Here is a 20,126-nt window from a genome sequence, read left to right as displayed (position 1 = left end):
TCTCAAAGGCTATACAGCTAATCAATTTTTAATCCAATTCACAAAGTACAGAAGTTTCTAATAATAGTTGAGTGTTCCAAAATCACCCAAAATATCACTTGTTTTTCTGTAATCCCGTATGACTCACATGGCTGTTGTTTCATAATCGTTGTTGTGACATTTGCAGTAAGTGTTGTGCTCATATCTGAGTGGGTGGATGGCCGCGGTTTTCATGGCAGCAAATAAAACACTTTTTGCTGGGGAAAAACAGGTTACTATGACAGAGTCATTTACCAGTAAAACATGAGTCAGTACCGTAAATGACTACACTGCAGTGCAGGGATGGAATTAGAGCATTATCAGTAATGAAACTGCTTTTTAAAGTATTTTTACCACATCCATTGGAATAGTGAGACTTTTAAGTGGTTTAGTCTCTGGAGCAGCCAGTCTGGTGGGTAGACGGTTACAATTTTTTGAATGAACAAAGGTGCACTGCACATGCTGCAGCTTTGCAGATAATCTTTTACTATCACAGTTCCTTTAATGGTACTTTCACTACCATTTGTTAAAACACCGGTCTCATTATGTGAAACTTGAAAGTTGAACTCAGGATTTTAATTGCACCTTATAAATAAAATCCTGTTTTTATTAGGCACAGTTGTCTCCAGTATCATCAAGGTTCACCGCAGTAGCTATTTGTCTCCTGTAGCATGCCATACTCTTTCAGGTCACCTGCTGTGCTGGGGCTAAATCATACTTGCCTGAGAAATGCAAGCAGAATTGAGCCCCTGCACAGCATGTCCCTTGAGTTCAGAGGGACAACCTGCTTTAGTCATGTGAAATGATTAATTTTAGGCATTCATGGTCTCGTCAAAAGCCATTGAAGGCAATGGAAAGTTTCCACTTGGTGTTACTGGGCTTCAGATCAATTTCTTTCTTCTATTTGTGATTTGGAAAGCAGTATTTCCTAGAATAACACCTGATAATACAGGAGAATAAATTACATAAGTGACAGATAAATGCATATTTGCCTCAAGAAATACCAGTGTAAGTAATTGTAAATACTGAAAGCTGTGACAATTAGCTCTGCAATTGACAAGTATTAAAGCTAAACCATTTTGTCTTCCCCTCTTAATCTATAAATGTGCATATAAACATGCACATGTAGGTGTTCCTGCCTCTCAGCAGGTCCCACAGCACAACTGAAGCACGGTTGCTCGTGGTTACTTGTTGATCATCGTGCACTGTTACACTGAGTTCTTGTACTCTATTTTAAGAAAAAGGATAACTCTGTTGACAGGCTATTTTAAGCATCAGTAAGCAGGATCGATGGACCCAAGGAGTAGATATGTGGAGGAGCAAGTAGGGCATGTTTCTCTTTGGGGTAAATTAGGTGCCAGTCCAAACCACCATGTCTGCCTGTAGGATGAGGACATGGCTTAGCCGTTGTGCTGCCAAATGACTCTCTTAGCAGCTCCTGCATGTGCCACCATTGCAAGGTGTTGTTGACTGTGTAAAAAGAAAAGCTGCAGCTGGGATCACAAGTTTCTGCCTCTGGGAGACCCTGCTTGAGCAGTGTGGTTGGATTTGATGACATCCAGTGGTCCCTTTGAATCTTACCCATTCTGGGATTCTGTGATGTACAGAGGGCCCTAATCTATGCAGGTGGGCTACTGCATTTATTTTGGGAGATGAGATTAAAGTGATGCTTGGGATAATAGTACCTGAAAATATTTTTAAAAATCAATCACTTATCCAAATGAAAACTACAGGCTATTATCAGTATTAGAAATTAAAGTAAGATGCTTTTACTAATAAACTCCTGTTTTCAACATTAAACTGTTGTGGTAGATAACATCACTGCTTCTGCCTGATGAAACAATCATGCCTGACCTTAGTGTGGTAGTGTGTTTTACTCTATACACCCTGCCATTGTTATTTTTATTAATTCAGATCCTAGAAGGTAATAGTGGTATACCAAAAACCAAATATTAAACATAAATCTTTCAAGTGGCTTTGTATCGATGCTGCAGTTGCTACAAATTGATTATATTCTAGGAGGCACATTGGAATGTCCTTTTTCAATTAAATATGTATTGACTCCCTCCATAATATCTCCATAGTTTTGATACTAAATCCATACTTGGATTTATTCATGGTCAAAGGTGGATGTTATCGAGGCAAGACACTGTTAGCCAGGAATTAATGTAATATACAAGTGGAGCTTCTTTGTTTCCTACGCTATCTGTTGACATTCCCTAGGTACCAAAAGAAAATTACAGGGATAGACTTCTACTGTTATTGTCTCAGTGATAGGTCGTATCTCCAAACAAACTGTATGAGGAAGGTTATGTTTTGGAATAACATCCTGTGTTTTTGTGCTTAACCACTTTTCATTGATGGTCTGAAGTTGCATTGTATTAGCACGAAGTATTTTACAGAGTTAATTGATATTCCAGGTTTGTCTGGGGGAAAATCTACAGCTCCCCACAACATGCTTGACAAGTTATTATATTTACTTTAGTCAAAGCCCGAGTGTGCAGTATCCCTCTTGGAGGTGGTCTATTATTGGAGTCCCATATGCTTTTTGTTTGGGAAGAAAGCAGTCACTGTGTCATACTGTTACACAGGGTATTCTTTTTCAAGGATGTTGTTCCCTTGGGGACCATATCATGCCAGAGTTCCTAAGTCTAATAAGACCTTTGTAGCTCTTATTGAGTCAAAGTTCTGGGAGGGAAGCAAGAGTAAAACAGAAAATATATTTCAAGCAACTATACTAGACCACATGTTGAAAAATATCACTGTTCAAGCAGAAAGGCAAAGGCTTCAAAAAGATTCCTGATGTGGTAATCGTGTTATGTTTCTTCCCAATTAATCTATGGAAATAGAAAGGGTGATCTTTGTAGAATGTCTGTTTTTATTTTATAGTAATTAAAAATATATCAGCAGTTCCATGTCCCTGAAAACTATATTACAAGTCTTCAAAAGAAGTGTTAAAAATTTTAACTTGAATGGATTAGGAAAGCTGTGAGGGGTATCCCATTATCAAAGAATGACAGGGTGCTGGTTTTGTATATATGCAGACAGAGAGAAAGAGAGAGTCTATTATTTTAAATGGCAGATGCCGTAATTTCTACACAGAATTTCCATGTTAATGGAAGTAAATAATGTACCTGAAACATACCCATATCATAATCTGGCTAACAAAGTATATGGACTAGTTAAAAACCACATTTTGTACCTTACAGCTGAAGTCATAACAACCCTGGTGAAGGTTTAATACCTTCATAGTCATGATTCAGCTGGATATAATCCTGAATTCACTGGATAAATTCCCACTGAATTTGTTGGACTGACTGTCCAGTTGATGAAAAGAACTGACGTTGAGTTGAGGAGAAGTTGATAAGATGATCTAGGAATCCTCAAGATTTCAGCTTTCCATAGAAATTTGATTTACTAACCAAGGAATAATCTCAGACACATATCAGCTGTTTTCTTAAGAAAAAAACTATCAACAGTGTTTTCACAGGGACAGTAATTTTCCATATCTCAACTCCATTGGGTTGCAAACCAATGACTGGGACATAATTGGCTTTCTGTGTATCGGGATAAAAGCATAAAATAACTGAGATAAAAAGATTGGAGATTAACTTTCATTGGTTTTCCCCTTTATTCCAGCGCCTGGTTTCCCAGCAACGCCTTTTGATACAGGATGAATCAGTGAACTTGTTGAGTCTGTACACATCCCCTTCTCTGCCCAACATTACCTTGGGACTTCCAGCAATACAACCTCAAATCAGTGTAAGTGACCAGTCTCAAGCCTTTGTGCATATGTTTGCTTCCAGAAAACCTACTTTCTGATTGTTCTCTTTATATTTTTAGCATTTTGGAGCACAGGCAATTCAGAGCAGGAACCAGACCTCTCTATGCATTGGGAACAACTTGAAAGCAATATTCATTCTTGATCTCAAATAAACAAGTGCCCGTGTGGATCTTAGCTAAGTACAGGCCACATGCATTGCATTTATGCCAGATAACAAATTTCAGATGTAGCAAGAAGTATATGAGGATTATTTAGTATAAAATTTAAATTACATGATAATTTCTACCTGTAGCTTTTTTTTGAGATTCCAGTAATGACCTAAACTGAGTTGGAACATTGTAGGACAAGAATGTAGAATTCCTCTATCTCAGTAAAACACCTGAAAATTTTTGCTACTTGCAAAATTTACAGCAGATCAAAATTTACCTGCTTTCCAACAGCAACAACAAAGTAAAAATACTGATAAGTGGTGGTTCTATACAATAGTATGAGAATTGGTAACTTCTATGAAAAAATTAGGAGTTGTAAGCACAGGTTTCCATGGATGTAAAAAAAAAAAAAAAAAAAAAAAAAGAAAAAAAAAATCTACACAATCCACAATGGTTTGTAATAATGCTACTTAATTCCAGTGCTAAATGTAGTTTCAAGTCAAAGTTCCATGTTATTTTATGCTTTTTCAATACATTTACCCTTCTTAGCAGTAATATATTGTTCCAGTCTAACATTTTAACATCAGGTACAGAACTTTGCAAATAAAATTATGTAAGCCTGAAATCAGTTCTCTAGAAATATAAGCACATTGTTGTTTTTGAAGGATGAAAAAATTGAACTTCATGAAAAGTAATGCTTGCTTTCTCAAAAAGTAAGCATCATCAAAAATTTCTTAGCTATTTCACAAAAATATAACTAGCTTCAACTAGCTTCAAAGTAAATTGGTAACATAAAAAATAAATGAAAATATGTTTCATTTGCTCACTCAAATCTTATAAGCTTTTGATGTGGCCAACTAGCACCAAATATTACTTTTGGCATTAGAAAAAACAAAGGGATGGATTTATACAAGTAATGTTTATTTCTGTTACTAGAACAAGCAGTTGCAAATTGAAAGTAAAGCTTACTTTGGTGTTTGTTTTTCAGGGGAGGGAGATAGCAGTGTGAAGTAAGCATAAACCAAAAGAAAAAAAAGAAAAAAATTTGGTGAAAACGTTATTTTAGAATTTACTGGAATTCACATTATCAGAGATACTGTTTTTACTATGACTTACCATAAGTGGTTATCTGCAAGCCTGCATATTTCTGTTAGGTTATTATTCTTGTTATAAGAATTGTTATTCTGCTTGAACTACCTTTGCAAGGTTTTTTGTTTAGATTTTTTTTTTTAATAGGCAAAGAACAAAGTAATGTAAAGTACATTTGCTATGATGAAGGGCCAAAACTTCCAAAAGATTTAAATGAATAACTGTGCCATTTATAAGGCACTTCAAAATGCCTCACACATAAAACATCTCTTGATGATTTTGTAGATAAGAGTTTAACTGTATAAGTTTGCTTTGCAAAGGGTAAAACTTACATTTGTGCTGTCCTTCAGGGAGTCAGGGAGTGCTCCAGGAAAAGTAATAGCTTCCCACTACTACAGGTAACTATTTTGTTTTGCTGATTGGCTTGCTGTGTGATGGAAAGTTATGTGAAAAACCAAGCCTTGCCTATTTCAAACTCAATGCAAACTATTTCCTCTGATCCTCTAGTTTCCTGTGCAGGAGGCTGTGCAAAGTCTTTAGGAATTTTAAGGATAGGTCCCGTTCTTGCATTAATAATGTTCTAACTAGTAATTCCTTATGCTTTGGCTTTTATTGCTGACTTTTTTTTCAACTGGTTTCAGTAGTCAGTTTCTCACAGCATTATATTTAACTGGCATGTTCTTCCTTTTCATCTCATGGTCAAAGTGTAAGATAGGGATGTTAACCTTTCCTTCTATATGTGTTCATGAAGACATGAGACCATCTAATCAAGCAGAGGTATAAATGGCCACTTCTCTGGAAAGCAGTTACCAATGCTGTTGTTCTTTGACAGGCTTCGACGTCATTCAAAGAAAAGCAGAAGGGGGAGACCCCACCACTTAGACAAGGCGTGGCCTTGGCTGGACAGTATGGAGGAAACATCGCTCCATCATCAACTCATCCTCACATTGCTTTGGAGGGAAAGCCAAACAGCAGCCACCAAGCTCTCTTGCAGCATCTGTTACTGAAAGAACAAATGAGACAGCAAAAACTTCTTGTGACTGGTAATGACCAAAGCTACAGCAGTACTGATTTAAGGTGTTTTTAATGACACCAGTGTTCGGTTTAAACTAAATGCAGTAATAAAAATACCACACATTCTAACTCTTGGGAAATGTGGAAGGGTGGAAGACAAAAGGACAGCATCTTTGTTTTCCCTTTTAGTGATTCTGTTCCAGTCTGTTAGCCTGAAAGAATTCAATGATTACAGAAAAGAGAAAATGATTACTTCATCACATTCTTTTGTAGCAGCTGAACTTCCCAGCATGGTGAGGCACGTGATACACGTTCCACTGCATTAGTGCAGATGCAGAGTTCTGCAATATACACTCCTCTTCTCTCTGAAAACTTTCTTTCCTGTTAAAACTATTAGTTTGCTGTTTTTTGCAGGAGAGTGAAATGTCTCTGTTTTGCAGGAGCGGTTCCTCTTCATCCACAATCTCCTTTAGCAGCAAAGGAGAGAGTCTCACCTGGCATAAGAGCTGCCCACAAACTGCCTCGTCACAGGCCTCTGAACAGAACCCAGTCTGCTCCTCTTCCTCAGAGTACTTTGGCCCAGTTGGTCATCCAGCAGCAACATCAGCAATTTTTGGAGAAGCAGAAACAGTACCAGCAGCAGATCCACATGAATAAGGTGAGTTCCCAAAGTAAAGAATTTCCAGTAAATTTAAAGGTGAAAACTAACAATGAAGATTAGTTATTGGCACCATGTCATCATGGACAATAAGAGAGGTTCTTGCAGGAGTATCTTTTTTTGTTTATGTATAGTTGATTCATACATTTAGTAAGGATCTTAATTTTAAAGTTCTGAAATAGGCTACAATTCGACAAAATAGAGTTGCTTACAGTTTTACCTGACAGGTGTTTTCCTGTTGAATGGTAAATTATGTCTTAAAAATTGATGTGTACTTCTGAGCTGCAGCAATGACTCCACTTGCTGCTTTTGAATTGTATTAAAACTTTTCTTATTGTGGACTAGAATGTTGCATAAATAGATAAGCCATTTGAACCCAAATCAGCTTATTAAATTGATGGGTTTATTTATGAAGCTTACTAAACATCTGGAGAAATTTTGAATCAGTGTTTATCAAACTGACTTTTCTCTCTTAGAAACACCAAAGTTTTTTACCTGTATGGCGATATAAAATGACCATATAAGGAGAAAGAGAAAAATTCCTGTTGCTGGTATCTGGTACAGAGTTGAATGGTGTCGTACAAGATTCCCTGTACAGTTACATCTTATTCTGAGCAGGGGCAAGGGAAAGAAGAAAAGGGACCATCCATTAATAATCAAAAAACAGATTCTAAATAGATTTATCAGGAAGCAATAATTCTACAACAAAATCAAGTTGCTACCTGCTCTGAAATTAAGATATGCAAGTAATTACATGTTTTTATTTGGAGAGCATTTTTCTGCACTGAGTACACAGCTTTCCAAAATTTGTTTGCTGAAGGTCCACTAGTATTACAAAGATTTAATTACATATCTTTAGTTCTCTTCTTTTGTTTTAGTGTTACTCAATAACTATACATAAGAGGCAATGTGAAAGAAGAAAAGATGAAAACTGGACATGCAGTTCTTGTACCTAAGGAAAAAAAAAAAAAAATCAATCCACCTTACTTACTGGGTGAATTTCCCAGGGGTTACTGATTCTTTGGAATCTACTAAGAATTCCCAACAAAATTAGAAACAAACCTGGAGTTTAAGTACATACTTTGTACAGTGGTTTGGTTATTAAATCTTGTCTTAATTAGGAAAAATGAAGACCAGAAAACTTCAAAGTTCAGAGCTGATCCTTGCATGTTAACCCCTCTCAGCTTGGGTGTTTTGATTACTCAACTAGGACTCCAGTTGGCTTTTCTTTGAGTATGCATTCCATATGTTTAATCAAGATGGCATATGTATATCTCGTAGCCTCAGGTTTTGAAAATATTTCACCTTCCCTCAATTGTCTAAAAACACTTTTTAACTGCTAATGTGCTGAGTCTTTGTGCTACAAGCCCATCAATTCATGCATTCCTCACAAAGCAAAGAACCCCACTGACGTATTTTTCTTAGATAATATGGTTATTGATATAAATTCTACCATAGCCTTTGGGGGTATGTGATGTGGCATTATAAGCGTTTGTCCCCAGCGTGAAAATGAAACTTGAGGCACATAACCGTATATTTCTAGTCATGTAAGACTAGGAATGTGTTGCATCTTACTATAGATAGATGGGATAAAGAAGGAAAAAGATTGGAGTTGGTTCATAATAACGCTTGTTTCAGTAATTTTTTTTCTGTTGAACTACAGTGAAAGTACACTCTAATCAGGATAATTCCCTCTCATACTTAAAATCTGCCTTCATTCTCACATGGTTCTTTGTGATGAAGAGACAAAACTGGTGAATCTAGCTTTTATTCTGTACAGTATAGTCCATATAGATATGCAGAGTGGCCCTACCCTAGGGCCTCTCTCTGCCTTGAACCTCCATAACCTACTTTTGTCCCAAGAGCTTCTCAGGCTCCTTTACTCCTACTCCCAGAGCAACCAGGCTTTCAGGAGCACAGTAACTCCTCAGAGCAGCAACTGGAATGAGATCATGTTGCAGCCAGAGAAGCAGTGGGTTTTCTGAGGATGCGTGTGTTTTATCAGACTTTAAGGTTTCTTCTAGATTCTTCTCCATGCTCAGAAGAACCATTTTGAAGAATAGTACTGAAAAATGTCAATGCTCTAACCACGTGTCTGTCCTCTGCAAGCACACGGAAAGCCAGGGGGCTTTGATATGTACTTGCAGAAACTGATTTTTATAAACTGGAATTTAAGGGTAGACAAGATCATGAAAAAAGACATAGTAGCTTTTAAATAGTAAATTTAAAGACATCTTCTTTCAGCTAAAAGGTTAAAGTTCAGATTAAAGTCCTGTGACTACAGAGTTTTTGAACTCTGCTAGAGTGGTAGAATATACTTTGTTCAGTCTTAAAACTTGCCTCTCTTCACAGCTGAAGTTATTTTTTCATTACATAATTTGCACAGCTTTACAATCAAATTCTGCAGAGCAGAGTTATAGTTATTTGAAACTTTAAATAGTAGATATTCTAGACCAGATAGGAAAGCAGCTAAATATTTTATTACTTAGGAAAAGTTTGGGCATGTATGGAGTGAGCTTGATTTTTCTGTTGTTCTGTCCTTTACTATTCATGGGCTGTATAATGAAATCTGCACACAGATATAAGTCCTGCCTTTTCAGTCATGGGAAATGCAGAGGTTTCATTTAATAAGGAATACTCAAGGACCCTAAAAGTTTTGGCAATAAAAGACCAGAACCATTTTAAACTGTTAAGACTGTGAAATGCTAGTTGACCAAGATCTTAGAGCAAATTAATGTCTTCTTTTTTGTTTTCTATTTCCCTTAGGATTTTTTAAAGGTTCTTATGTTTAGGTCTTCAAATACTTAAGTCCTTAGTATTCAGCTGAACCCAACATTTGAGTATTTGCCCTGAGCTAAGATGACAAGGCAAGTGTCAGCACTCCCTGATAACTGGTTTTGGACTGATCTCTTTGGCTGACTTATAGGTGCAACAACAAAAAAAGGAAGAGAACCACCTTTCCTCACCTCATTGTTCTTGTATTTATGTTGTATTAAAAAAAAAACAAAAACAAAAAAAAAAAAACCCCAAAAAACAAAAACCACTTTTCTATTTTCTATCTATCTCTCTCTTTTTTTTTTTTTTTTTTTTTGTGAGGAAAAAATACACTTCAGCAGCAAGCCAGTGGTGCTGTGAGGGTGATAACAAGCAAAATCTAACATAGGTCAGAGGTAAAGGATTCCCCTGGATCATTTACATTCTGAAAAGAAACAAATCATTGCCAAAAGGTGTGCCTCTGTCCTTACTAGCAAAGAGGAGATCCCCTAAGGATTATTTCTGGTCAGCTGTCAGATGCCTGGCTTTTGATGTGGGAAATGGTATATGTCTCCACTGAAGTCTGACATTTATACCTGTGGGATCTAGTACACTGACCTTCTGAAAACATTGTGCAAATGTTGACATCTCTTCCAAAAGTAGGTAAAAACCCTTGTCCCAGAATTAATAATGAATGTGAAGTAACCTGAACTCAGCTTGTCTTAGGGAAGACCAGCTTTGCCATTGTCAGCTTTAATATACTTCTGTCCAAATGACAGCTTATTTCTTCATAACACCCTTTGATCACCATTGCAGATCTTCATTCTGCTCAATAAAGGGAGACCAAAGTCCAAAACCCCCAGTTAAAATTAGTGCAATTGGATACCAAAAGACCACTACTACAATAAAAAAAAAAAACTAAAATTTTGATATTGTTGTGTATATCTGTATCTAGAAAGCTTTGACCCAGCCACTTGAAGAAAAAAAATGAGGACTGATTTAACTAATCTAAATGTAAAGCCCCTAGCAGAAAAAGAAAAATCTCAGAAATCTAATGTGAAGAGTACATGAACAAAGCCATCTATCTTTAGAAGTTATTTTTGCCATATGTGATTAATAAGGCCTGCCTCTATTGAAGCTGAAGTCTTCACTGGGGCCAAGATTTTATTTGATCAATGCAGGAATCCTATTTGTGTTCTTAAGTTGTGTATTCATAGCATTTTGGCAATTTGTTTTCTCTTGTAAAATTCTCTGTATTGGAGAAGTAAAGGGTAAAATAATGGGGCAGTTGGTATGTGCTCTAAAGTATGGGAGGTATATGGGTAATGGTAAGGCTTATATAAGAAACACCTGAATTTCAGTTTTCATTCTAGGATGTCAGTTGATTTAAAGCATCTCTGTATAGGGAATCAGTGATCAGGAAAGCCTGTGAAGTAAAAAAATATATAGGAAGTGAATATTCATTAGTACTTGGATGGTGTTCTCAGTTTACCAATATCTCTTAACAAAAAATGAAAAACAATAAAGAAATTTATGTTGATGGAAAAATAGAAGTATTATTTCTTGCCAGTAGCAATATTGAAAAGATACCGTTAACCCCAGATTAACCATTCACTTCTCTGAATGATGTTTAATGGAATGTGGAAGACCAGGTTCAGCAGTAGTAAATCAATCTAGCTTCATTAAACATATTACACTGAGGTTTTGGCTTTACAGCTTACAAATCTGATTAGCATCTTCTATACGTGAGAGATAATCTTTCAACTATTTCTAATAACAGGGGATTATTTGGGAAAAATCTAAAACTGTTGTCTGTTTGGAACTGGACAATGCCCAGAGCATTTCTCCTTTATTGAGAGCTAATGTTTAAGTCATAATGCAGAAGAATGATTCTGAAAGATAAATACATCCCTTAGAAATATTGGTACTACATGAATAACAGAGACAGCAGAAAGCAAGCGCCAAGTTGTTTTCAGTGCAGCTAACAATGTACATACAACACACATAGCAGGTAGTCTGACTGCCATAGGGGAGAAGGGGAAAAAGGTGTGTTGTAAGAATATACATGAGCTCTTAGAAATTACTGCCATGTATTTAAAATGAACAGTTAATCAAGGATGGAAACGTGTTGTTTGGCTGTTGCAGGACTTTGTGATTTTGTCTCTTTGTAAAGACATCTTATTTAAAACACTGTATTTTAAAGGACATATAATTTCAAAGGAGAAAATGACAGGGTCTGCAGATGAAGGACATATAAAATGGTCTTTTGCAGTGTCCAGATTATTTAGTCTTCCATTTTTTTTTTTTGTACAACCAAGCAGGTTAGGTTATGTTTGATGTCTTTTTCTTTGATCATACTCTTGCAGTTATACAATGGAGTTGATATCTGTAAATACTTCTCCTGCTGATATTATTTACTTTGACTCACGCATATCCCTTACAGCTTAATTTCCTGAGGATAAAAGCAAAAAATATATAGGTTATATTAGCATTAACATTTTTTTAGTGACCACTTAAATTGGAATAAGTAATAGCACTAAAGTATACTGATAAAATATAACCAATTTCCTTAATTTATTAGGGAAATAAATGATGGTTTTGTAATTATTTTTAAACACAATCCCACTAAAACTCAGATTAAGCAATTACTTTTCCAAAATAAAAAGAGATGCATTAAAATTTGGAGGAATTCCTTCATGTAGCTACAGATAAAGCCAGAAAAAAAAAGGGAAGTGGGGGTTTAAAGTGAAAGATTTAAACATTAAGTGTGAGCAGAAGTATCCAGCTGTGCAGTGCAAGGACCTGAGCAGGATTTAATTCAGAACGTTTTGTGTTGCGTAACCCATCTTTAGGTAGAGAAGATAGAAGTACTGACTCTAAAATGCTATCTTCACATGTTTCCAGATACAGTAGTATCACTAAGAGATATAATTTAAAATGAGATGTGTCTGATTTAAGAGAAGTGTCCAGTAATGCAACTAGTATAATTACTGCAATAGGATTGGGCCAAGCTGTCTTTAAATAAAACTTCAACAAATATAAAAGCATTGTGGTGATACAGAGAAAGCAGTCAGCTGTGGCCTTGCAGTCTGAGCAATACAAGGGATTTTCAGGTTTTGGGTCATGTCCCCCCCATTCCATCCATGCAATTTGATCATGTTCCATCATATGAGACGACATGACTGTAATGCCTCATAGCCCCTTGCCCGAGGCTTAGTTAAAATCACAGGGAAAGGATGTTTCTAATAAAATTTTGTAGTAAAGAAGGTAACATAAATGCACTTTTTAAACTCTATTGAGTAAATATATAAAGACTTTAATTTCACAGAGCTTTAGAAAATTTAATTTGCTTATCTCCTACTGTTGCTGACATCTAGAGCAAATAGTCTGCTGAGTTCCACAGCATGGAAGAAGGGTCCAAAACAGGAACAGCAAACTGAAATGCACACAAAATCCACTCTAAGTCTCTGCAGCCCCCTTAGGTGTGGTTGTTCTCTTCACTGATTGCATGCAAGAAGTGTCTAAAGGTGATCCATTTATAGTTTCTGTACTACAGTCCTTAATGTGCTGCCTCAGAAAGCTCAGCAGCAGATCTGTACCCATACAGCAGTGTAAAGAAGAAAGAGCCTGACATAAAAGTGAAAAAGCATAAAGGAAAGGAGAGCAGTAATGAGCTAAATATGTGTCTTAACTTTGCTGTGAGGATGCACTCATTTTCTCTTGGCTTCCCCGGCAGAAAAACCCACCTGGTGTCAAGTAACTGGCACAGGGAATGGTTTACAGATGGATCAGCCTCAGTGATTCTTGTAGTTTATATGATTATCTGTCACACAGATGTTTCAGCTTGTATTTGCTCACTTGCAGCCAGCCATGCAGCCTTACCTGCTTTTCTCTTCCTGCTTGAGGAGTGGGGAAGGCTCCCCACAAATGGTAAACTAATTAACAGTAATAATAGTGATAATAATAACAAGTGAAAGGAGTGTAACTGAGCTGATTACATGCAGTTAGCTTTAATACCTTCTTGGTCAGTGTCATCCCCTGAGAAACAACTGGAAAAGATTTATAAGTTTGATCTGAGAAATTTTTCAGACACTGCGTAACGAAAGGAGACTCTCCACATCAGCTGAAGTAGTAAGGGCATGCCACCTGCAGCATGCTGGGTACTCATGTTGTGATTTGCCAGTTACTACAGTAATGAAGAGGGATTTTTTATTTGTTTCTTTCTAGTAAGCCATTAAACTCCCATTACACCTCAGAAATGAAGGTTTGCTGTGACAATGGTGAGACAGGCTTCCTCTGAGGAATTTGTTTCTCCACTTGTGTGAGGCATACGCATCAGAGCATCAATTGGACCTGTATAAATTGATCTTTCAACTCTCCTTGTTCATTGGATTTCCTAAATCCAGCTGCAGCTTCTTGAACACAGTTTACATGACAACCCAGCATTTTTCTATATGCATTAGCAAGCTGAATGAAACTGTATGGTCCATGGTTTGTGACAAAAGCAGACATCCTGCAGCCATTCATATACTCAGTAGTTGAGTATATATCAGTAGTTAAAACTCGGTCTGGAAGAAGAAAGTATGTAAGAGTAGAGGTAAAAGGTGTTTTTTCCCTTCTCAGAATATTTAATTTAAATGATACAAAACAGTGTTTACTGAAATTGAGTGGGCCAGTTGAATAAATGATAATTAGTCACTGGACCCTGCAACTTCTTACTCACATGTCTGCCTTCTGGCTCTTTCAAAAAAGTCGGGTTTTTTTTCAGTTTAAGTTTTTGGACTACATTTGGAGAATTTTGGAACGCATTGGCTTCATCTTAAACGGCAAAACACAAAGTGCACATGATTGCAACACTCAGGCATCCGGCACTTCCGCTGAGTTTTAAAATAGCAGTTACAAGGCTAGAGCTGGTGTTGCCTTGGAAGCTGTGTTATGTCATCACTGCTGGCACTGGGATAGCTGTACAGTGCACCACAAAGGCTGTAGTCCATCCAGTCATGGACAGACATGCTTGTAGTATCCTTGTGCCACGGGATAGGGGACTGACACCTGCTCTTTGTCACTTTGCCTTTGTTGGGTTTCAGTGCCTTTATGCTTTCATTGATAGAGATGTTTGTGTAAAAATTCTCTAATTTGCCTATGACAAAATATTAACCAGATTACTAGTTTGCTTATATCTTAGTGTTCCTTTATTATTTTGTGTTGTGGGTAATTAACTGTAAGATGGTATTTCTGCATTCATGTTTGAAGAAAGACTAAGGAAGATTAATATCTCTAGTTTACCACCTGTAACAGTCTAACAGATGTGTCATTATTCATTATAAACATGGTATTTTCTGCTGCAGAATAAGAAGTGGCCTTTTGCTTAGGAACTTCTGTTCTTTTTTCTGGATACATCAGTGTTTTGACGGTGCATGACTACATGGGTATGCTGTGGACACTTTCATTTCATCCATGCAGATCTAGTACTTCTTCATGTTTGGCATCAGTGAAAGGAGTAAGTACTTGTTCCCCTCTTCTCGTTCCAGATGCTCTCTAAGTCCATTGAGCAGCTCAAGCAGCCTGGCAGTCACCTGGAGGAAGCTGAAGAAGAGCTTCATGGAGATCACTCGATGCAGGAAGAGCGAGCTCCCGCCAGCAGTGCCAGCATTAGGGCTGAGAGCAGCAGTGCTGGTGTGGATGAAAGAATAGGACAGCAGGTGGGGGCTGTGAAAGTCAAAGAGGAGCCACTGGACAGTGATGAGGATGTTCAAACCCAGCAAATGGAATCTGGGGAGCAAGCTGCTTTTATGCAACAGGTAATAGGCAAAGATTTAGCTCCAGGATTTGTAATTAAGGTTATTATCTGAACATCACATGCATTTTCTAGGCTTTGATAAGCAATTGTGTTTTGATTCACTGAGCTAGCAAATCCTGATTTATTGTTCGAAGAATTTAACAAATGCAGAAGTGTTGTATGTACACTTGAAAACATAGTGAAACTCATCCTTATGGCCACTAATTGAGAAAATATCTGTTGCAACCAATTATGCTACATAAATCTTTGAGTAATAGCTGATAGACGTTTTATTAGCCCAGAATTACCTTACATCGCTTAGTCCTAGTGAAAGAGAACTCGTATCACCTAGCTTGTTGAGATCAGCAATTGATGGAATTAGTTTCCAGACCTGATTGATGAAACATTCTCCTGATTTTGAATCCTCTGACTTCTGCTTTCAGCTGTCTGTATATATTGTATCATACTATAGTCTTGAACACTGTTAATGTTAGGGTATTCTTTTCCCCAGTAGACAGGTACTGACTGCTATCTTGGTGGTCTCAGGCTCGTGTATAAAGTTAATTTAGAGAAAAGTACAAGGTGGATATAAAGAGGCAAGGCAAGGCACTGTTTTAAAATTGCATTGTTTTCTTTTTCGCACTGCTTGGTTAATTTTTCATTCTGTCTCATGTGATGATAATGTCTGCAGAGACTTCCTTAAGTGCAGCAGATGCAAGTACATGGTGAGAAGCAAAATGCAGCATTAGGTGGTTCCAGTCAGTTATTAGGACTTTGCACGGCAAGCACAGAACTGTTATTGTTATCTGATATCCAATCACTTGTTTTTCTTAAATGAAGACTAATTTTACAGTATCTCATCACCTTTACAACACAGTCTCATGGATAAATCCTAAAATAACAACTGTGCATTAAATGCCACCTTGACAAAAGGCAGGTTCAGCTTGTCTAGGAGCTTTAGGTGGAGTTGAAAGGCGCAGCCGTGTGAACAGCCTACGAGCCGCATCCCGGCCCATCCCTCAGAGTCAGCAGAGCAAGGCTGGGTGCAGTGCAAGGCCCTGTTTATTTAAGTCGATACTTTGTCAGGTCCCTGCTGTTCTCCTGCAGAAAAGTGATTTTGGGAAGGGGGGGCAGGAAATGCCTTATGGAAACAGGAAGCCCAAGTGATTCATGTGCTGAGGAATGCGGGGCAGGGGGGACGGGGCAGCGCTCCCTCTGTTTTTAAAGGCACTCTATGAATTGATTTATTGTCAAAGAAAATAACAAAGAGAGTAGGGAAATTGTTAAGGAAGCTTTCCAGTGAAACATTTCCTTCATATTCCCTTTTGATATGTTTACCTTGTTTTATAGGTTTACTTTTGTTAAGCTAGTTAAAGATTCATTGTATTAAGATCCCCTTTAATACGGATAATCCCAAACTGACCTGGACTCCTTGTCAGGTTTTTTTTCTATTAAAAATATTTATATTTCTAAAGCTGAAAGTATTTTAAGGTGCAGTATCCAGTTTCAAAAGAGATAGTTGTTTTGCCAAACGTAGAAATTGCTCTAAAATATGTTATTAGCATGTGTTGTTTACATTATGTTCCAATGCTATTCAATCTCTTCTAAAATGTTGCAACTTCTAAAGATACATTATCCTTTTTCCTAGAAGATCTCCAAACAAACTTCTAAATAGTTGCTCTTAACATAAAAGGCCTCAATAGATAGAAAAAGATTTAATGAGAAAAACACAGGTGATTTTTATGTGGGCTTCATATTTGAAGAGAAATCTTTCTCCATCCTGGATAAAAAAAAATTACATTTACGTTCAAAAAGTGAAGGCTATAAAAGTGAAATTATATGTGTTTCCCATTCTGTATATTTTTAATTTTCTTTTAAAACTGACTTTAGCTTCATCAAAAAGGGATAGTGCATCTTTTAAAATACATTTGGGGAGAAATTTGCAATTGAGAAGAGTTTTGTACAATATCACCTGAAAGACGTGTATTCACAGAAGACAAAAGATATTTTTATAATGTCATTCAGGTGAGAAACCCCGATACATTAGTGTGCTTTAATTTCAGAATCTTTCAAATTTGGATACAAATAAAATTAGAGAAACTACCTGGAACCAGTGAAAAGGAAAACTGGGTTTAAACAACCACATTTCTAATTGATTATTGTCTCTTACATTTTAAATCTACTGTATTTATTATAATTTACACCCTTAGAGGTGGTCTCGTTTTGTGTTGTAAATATATTCTGTTTGTATGTTCCCTTTTTTTGCCTTCTGATATAAGTCTTTTCCTTTCTCAAATAAAGTTTTTTTTAAAAGATCCCCTTCCAGATATTTGACTTTGTGTAAATTTGGTAACTTAGTGGTGTTTTTGCTTTGTATGATCAAATATATTTGCTACACAAATTGTCAAAACAATTTAAGCTTTCAGGAGCAAGGTTTTTTATTACACTACTCTTACAATAATTACACAAAGTCTTTCTTTTTGGTTTCTTGTATTATCCTACATCAGCCATTATAAGTTTCAGTGAATGTGGAATAGTATTGATGCATGCTCATTTTCCCATCACGGCATCTGTCTTGAACATGTGATCATACCATACAGGAAAGGTAAAAGTGAATCCCAGTTCCTCAGCTTCTAATTACCCAAAATTCAAACAAACTGTAATCATTTACATGACATTTCTAAAACCTGCCTGGACCCCTCATCTGAAAATGTGCTTGTACTCACCTCTTTGGTATTCATCAAGAACTTTGCAAAACCAAAGTCCACCTGTAAATAAGCTGGGAGAGAGGGAATCCATGAACTTGGCAGACTTTAAAGTAACTGCATGAGACAGTGAAGTCCCAATGTAGAGAATTTCCATGAAGATGTTACATAACTTTGGGACATTTCCTGAACTTTGCTTAAGATCTACAGAGAGAGAGAGCTCGTACTGCATAACAATCTCTGTTGCTACAGTGCATGAGTTATTACTACCAAAAGAGTTTAGAAGATTATTGCATTGTAGTTCTTATAACTGTTCATTTAATTTCCAAATGCTTTATGCAGTTTTGATTCTGGTATAATTTTAACTAAAATAAAATCTATGTTTCAACAACATAAGTGTGTAAGAACAAATAGTTCTGTAAATCAAATTCAATTATTTTCACTGCTATAGCAGCAGTGTAACGTTTCATCAGTAATACAAAAATAGATAAAAGGTCAACTTTTAACTGAGGAAATCCTAAAACAAGCATTAACAATATAACATTGTACTTCTTGCCTTATTTTTTATAGTGTTTTTAGAACTGTATGTCTTCAAGTAAATCATGCTTTCATAACAGGGCTTTTATTTAGTACCCTTTTGTTTAAATACCTGTGTTAGAATTAGAAGACTAGCCATAAATTTTTTTTAATTTACAACATTCCTGTGTTGGAGACTTCACCTAGATTTTTTTTTGCTGAATTATTTACCATGCATCAAAGCACCCTTAATGAAGAAAATAATCATAATAAAATACAATTCACATATCTTGTTTTCTTCCCAGGATGATGTGCAACTCTTGTTTTTTAACCGTATGCTTTTATTCTGTCCCATTGTCCAAAAAAATAAAGCCAGTATAGCTGAGAGGTGACAATTTAGAAGTAATTGCTGATAAATGAAGGAAAATCCATCATAATATTTGTACACTCAGACACACATTACTGGACTATAGATACTGTAACATTAGCCTTTTTGTCATCTTCTGGCATTAAAAAAATAGGATTAAAAGCTGAATGTCTCACCAAAGCACGAGCACTTCAGACACTGCCACCACTCATTTGTGCACTATCTTCATTCCATCTTCATTATCATCAAGATCACTAAGATTTACTCCATGTTACTTAAGACAACTATACCCTGTTTTTATCTTCACTGGAATTCTGAGGTAAAAATCTATAAACATTAGTCCCAAGCAGCAATCCAAAATTGTTTACTTATTTCTCCCCCTTATGAACACTTCACAATTTGCAGCCAAAATTAGCTAAGCCGAGTTAATTTCCTTATTGTATTCTGTCCTGCTAGCAGCATGTCCTACTTATCCACTTAAGAAATGTTTGTTTGATTTTCATTTATTTGTTTAGTTTCTGATTTCCTTATGCCGTTCCCATCATCTGGGTGGCAATGGAGCTTCTGTACCTCATTTCTCGGTGGAAGAATATAGTTTAGAACACCATCTGCTGAATTACTGGTTAGGCAAACAGAAGAAAAGTATCCTGGATGAAATGTTCTTCTCTGGGCTAGTACAATAATACAAGTTATTTTTGTGGAATTTTACTGCTCTATTTGATAGGTTTTGTGCTTTGCATTTGCTAATTTTTTTTCTCCTCTAATTCAGGTTCATTTAGATTAAGATTTAAAGGTAAAAAATGGGATTAGCTGAAACTGCCTAGCCAGCAGAAAATCTGGGTTTCTCAGCCATGCTCTCACTCACACACACACACACACACATGGGACTGTGAAGGTACATCCTTAAGGCATGTCCCAGTTTCTGGTCCCCAGTTGCTGAGCTTGAGTGTCACACTCCTGCTTGTTTTGATTGTGGCCCCATAGCTCATTTAGCCTGTACAGGACAACTTCCCTGGCTACCTGTGGGTACACACATCTGTTTCAGCCACACTAGGATTACTTAGGCAGCAGCTGAGAGTTGAAAGGAGTCCTTTTAGTAACTTGAAATCATTCAGCAATTTGATTTGCTATGATAGTGGGGGCCTTAGTCACTAGAGTTGTTTTGACAGACCAGATTAATTGTAAGTGATCCACTGCCTTAAATCACTGAATAAGATATTTGAATGTGGTTATGGAGTTTTTGTTGCATTTTATTTTATTATCTATAGCTGTCTTGAAGTAACTGTGTTGATT

General features: G+C 36.6%; 1 protein-coding gene across 6 annotated transcripts in view; it reads left to right on the top strand.

Moving 5' to 3' along the window:
- Positions 1-20,126, top strand: part of HDAC9 (histone deacetylase 9) — a 453,421-nt gene that overhangs the window by 255,722 nt on the left and 177,573 nt on the right. For 4 of the 6 annotated variants that reach the window (XM_041418227.1, XM_041418226.1, XM_041418224.1 and 1 more), the window contains 4 exons: positions 3,658-3,780; positions 5,873-6,083; positions 6,495-6,712; positions 14,998-17,558. In XM_041418227.1, the coding sequence (XP_041274161.1) occupies positions 3,658-3,780; positions 5,873-6,083; positions 6,495-6,712; positions 14,998-15,318 (873 nt within the window). In that variant the 3' untranslated portion in view covers positions 15,319-17,558. Of the gene's footprint in view, positions 1-3,657; positions 3,781-5,872; positions 6,084-6,494; positions 6,713-14,997; positions 17,559-20,126 lie in introns of those variants that run through there. The other 2 variants (XM_041418222.1, XM_041418228.1) reach the window with 1 other exon arrangement.

Source organism: Onychostruthus taczanowskii, unplaced genomic scaffold (assembly GCF_017590055.1).
Source record: "Onychostruthus taczanowskii isolate IOZ18803 unplaced genomic scaffold, ASM1759005v1 scaffold59, whole genome shotgun sequence".
NCBI classification, from domain to species: domain Eukaryota; kingdom Metazoa; phylum Chordata; class Aves; order Passeriformes; family Passeridae; genus Onychostruthus; species Onychostruthus taczanowskii.
Note: the sequence above shows the minus strand (reverse complement) of the source record. Positions and strands in the feature narration are given on the sequence as shown.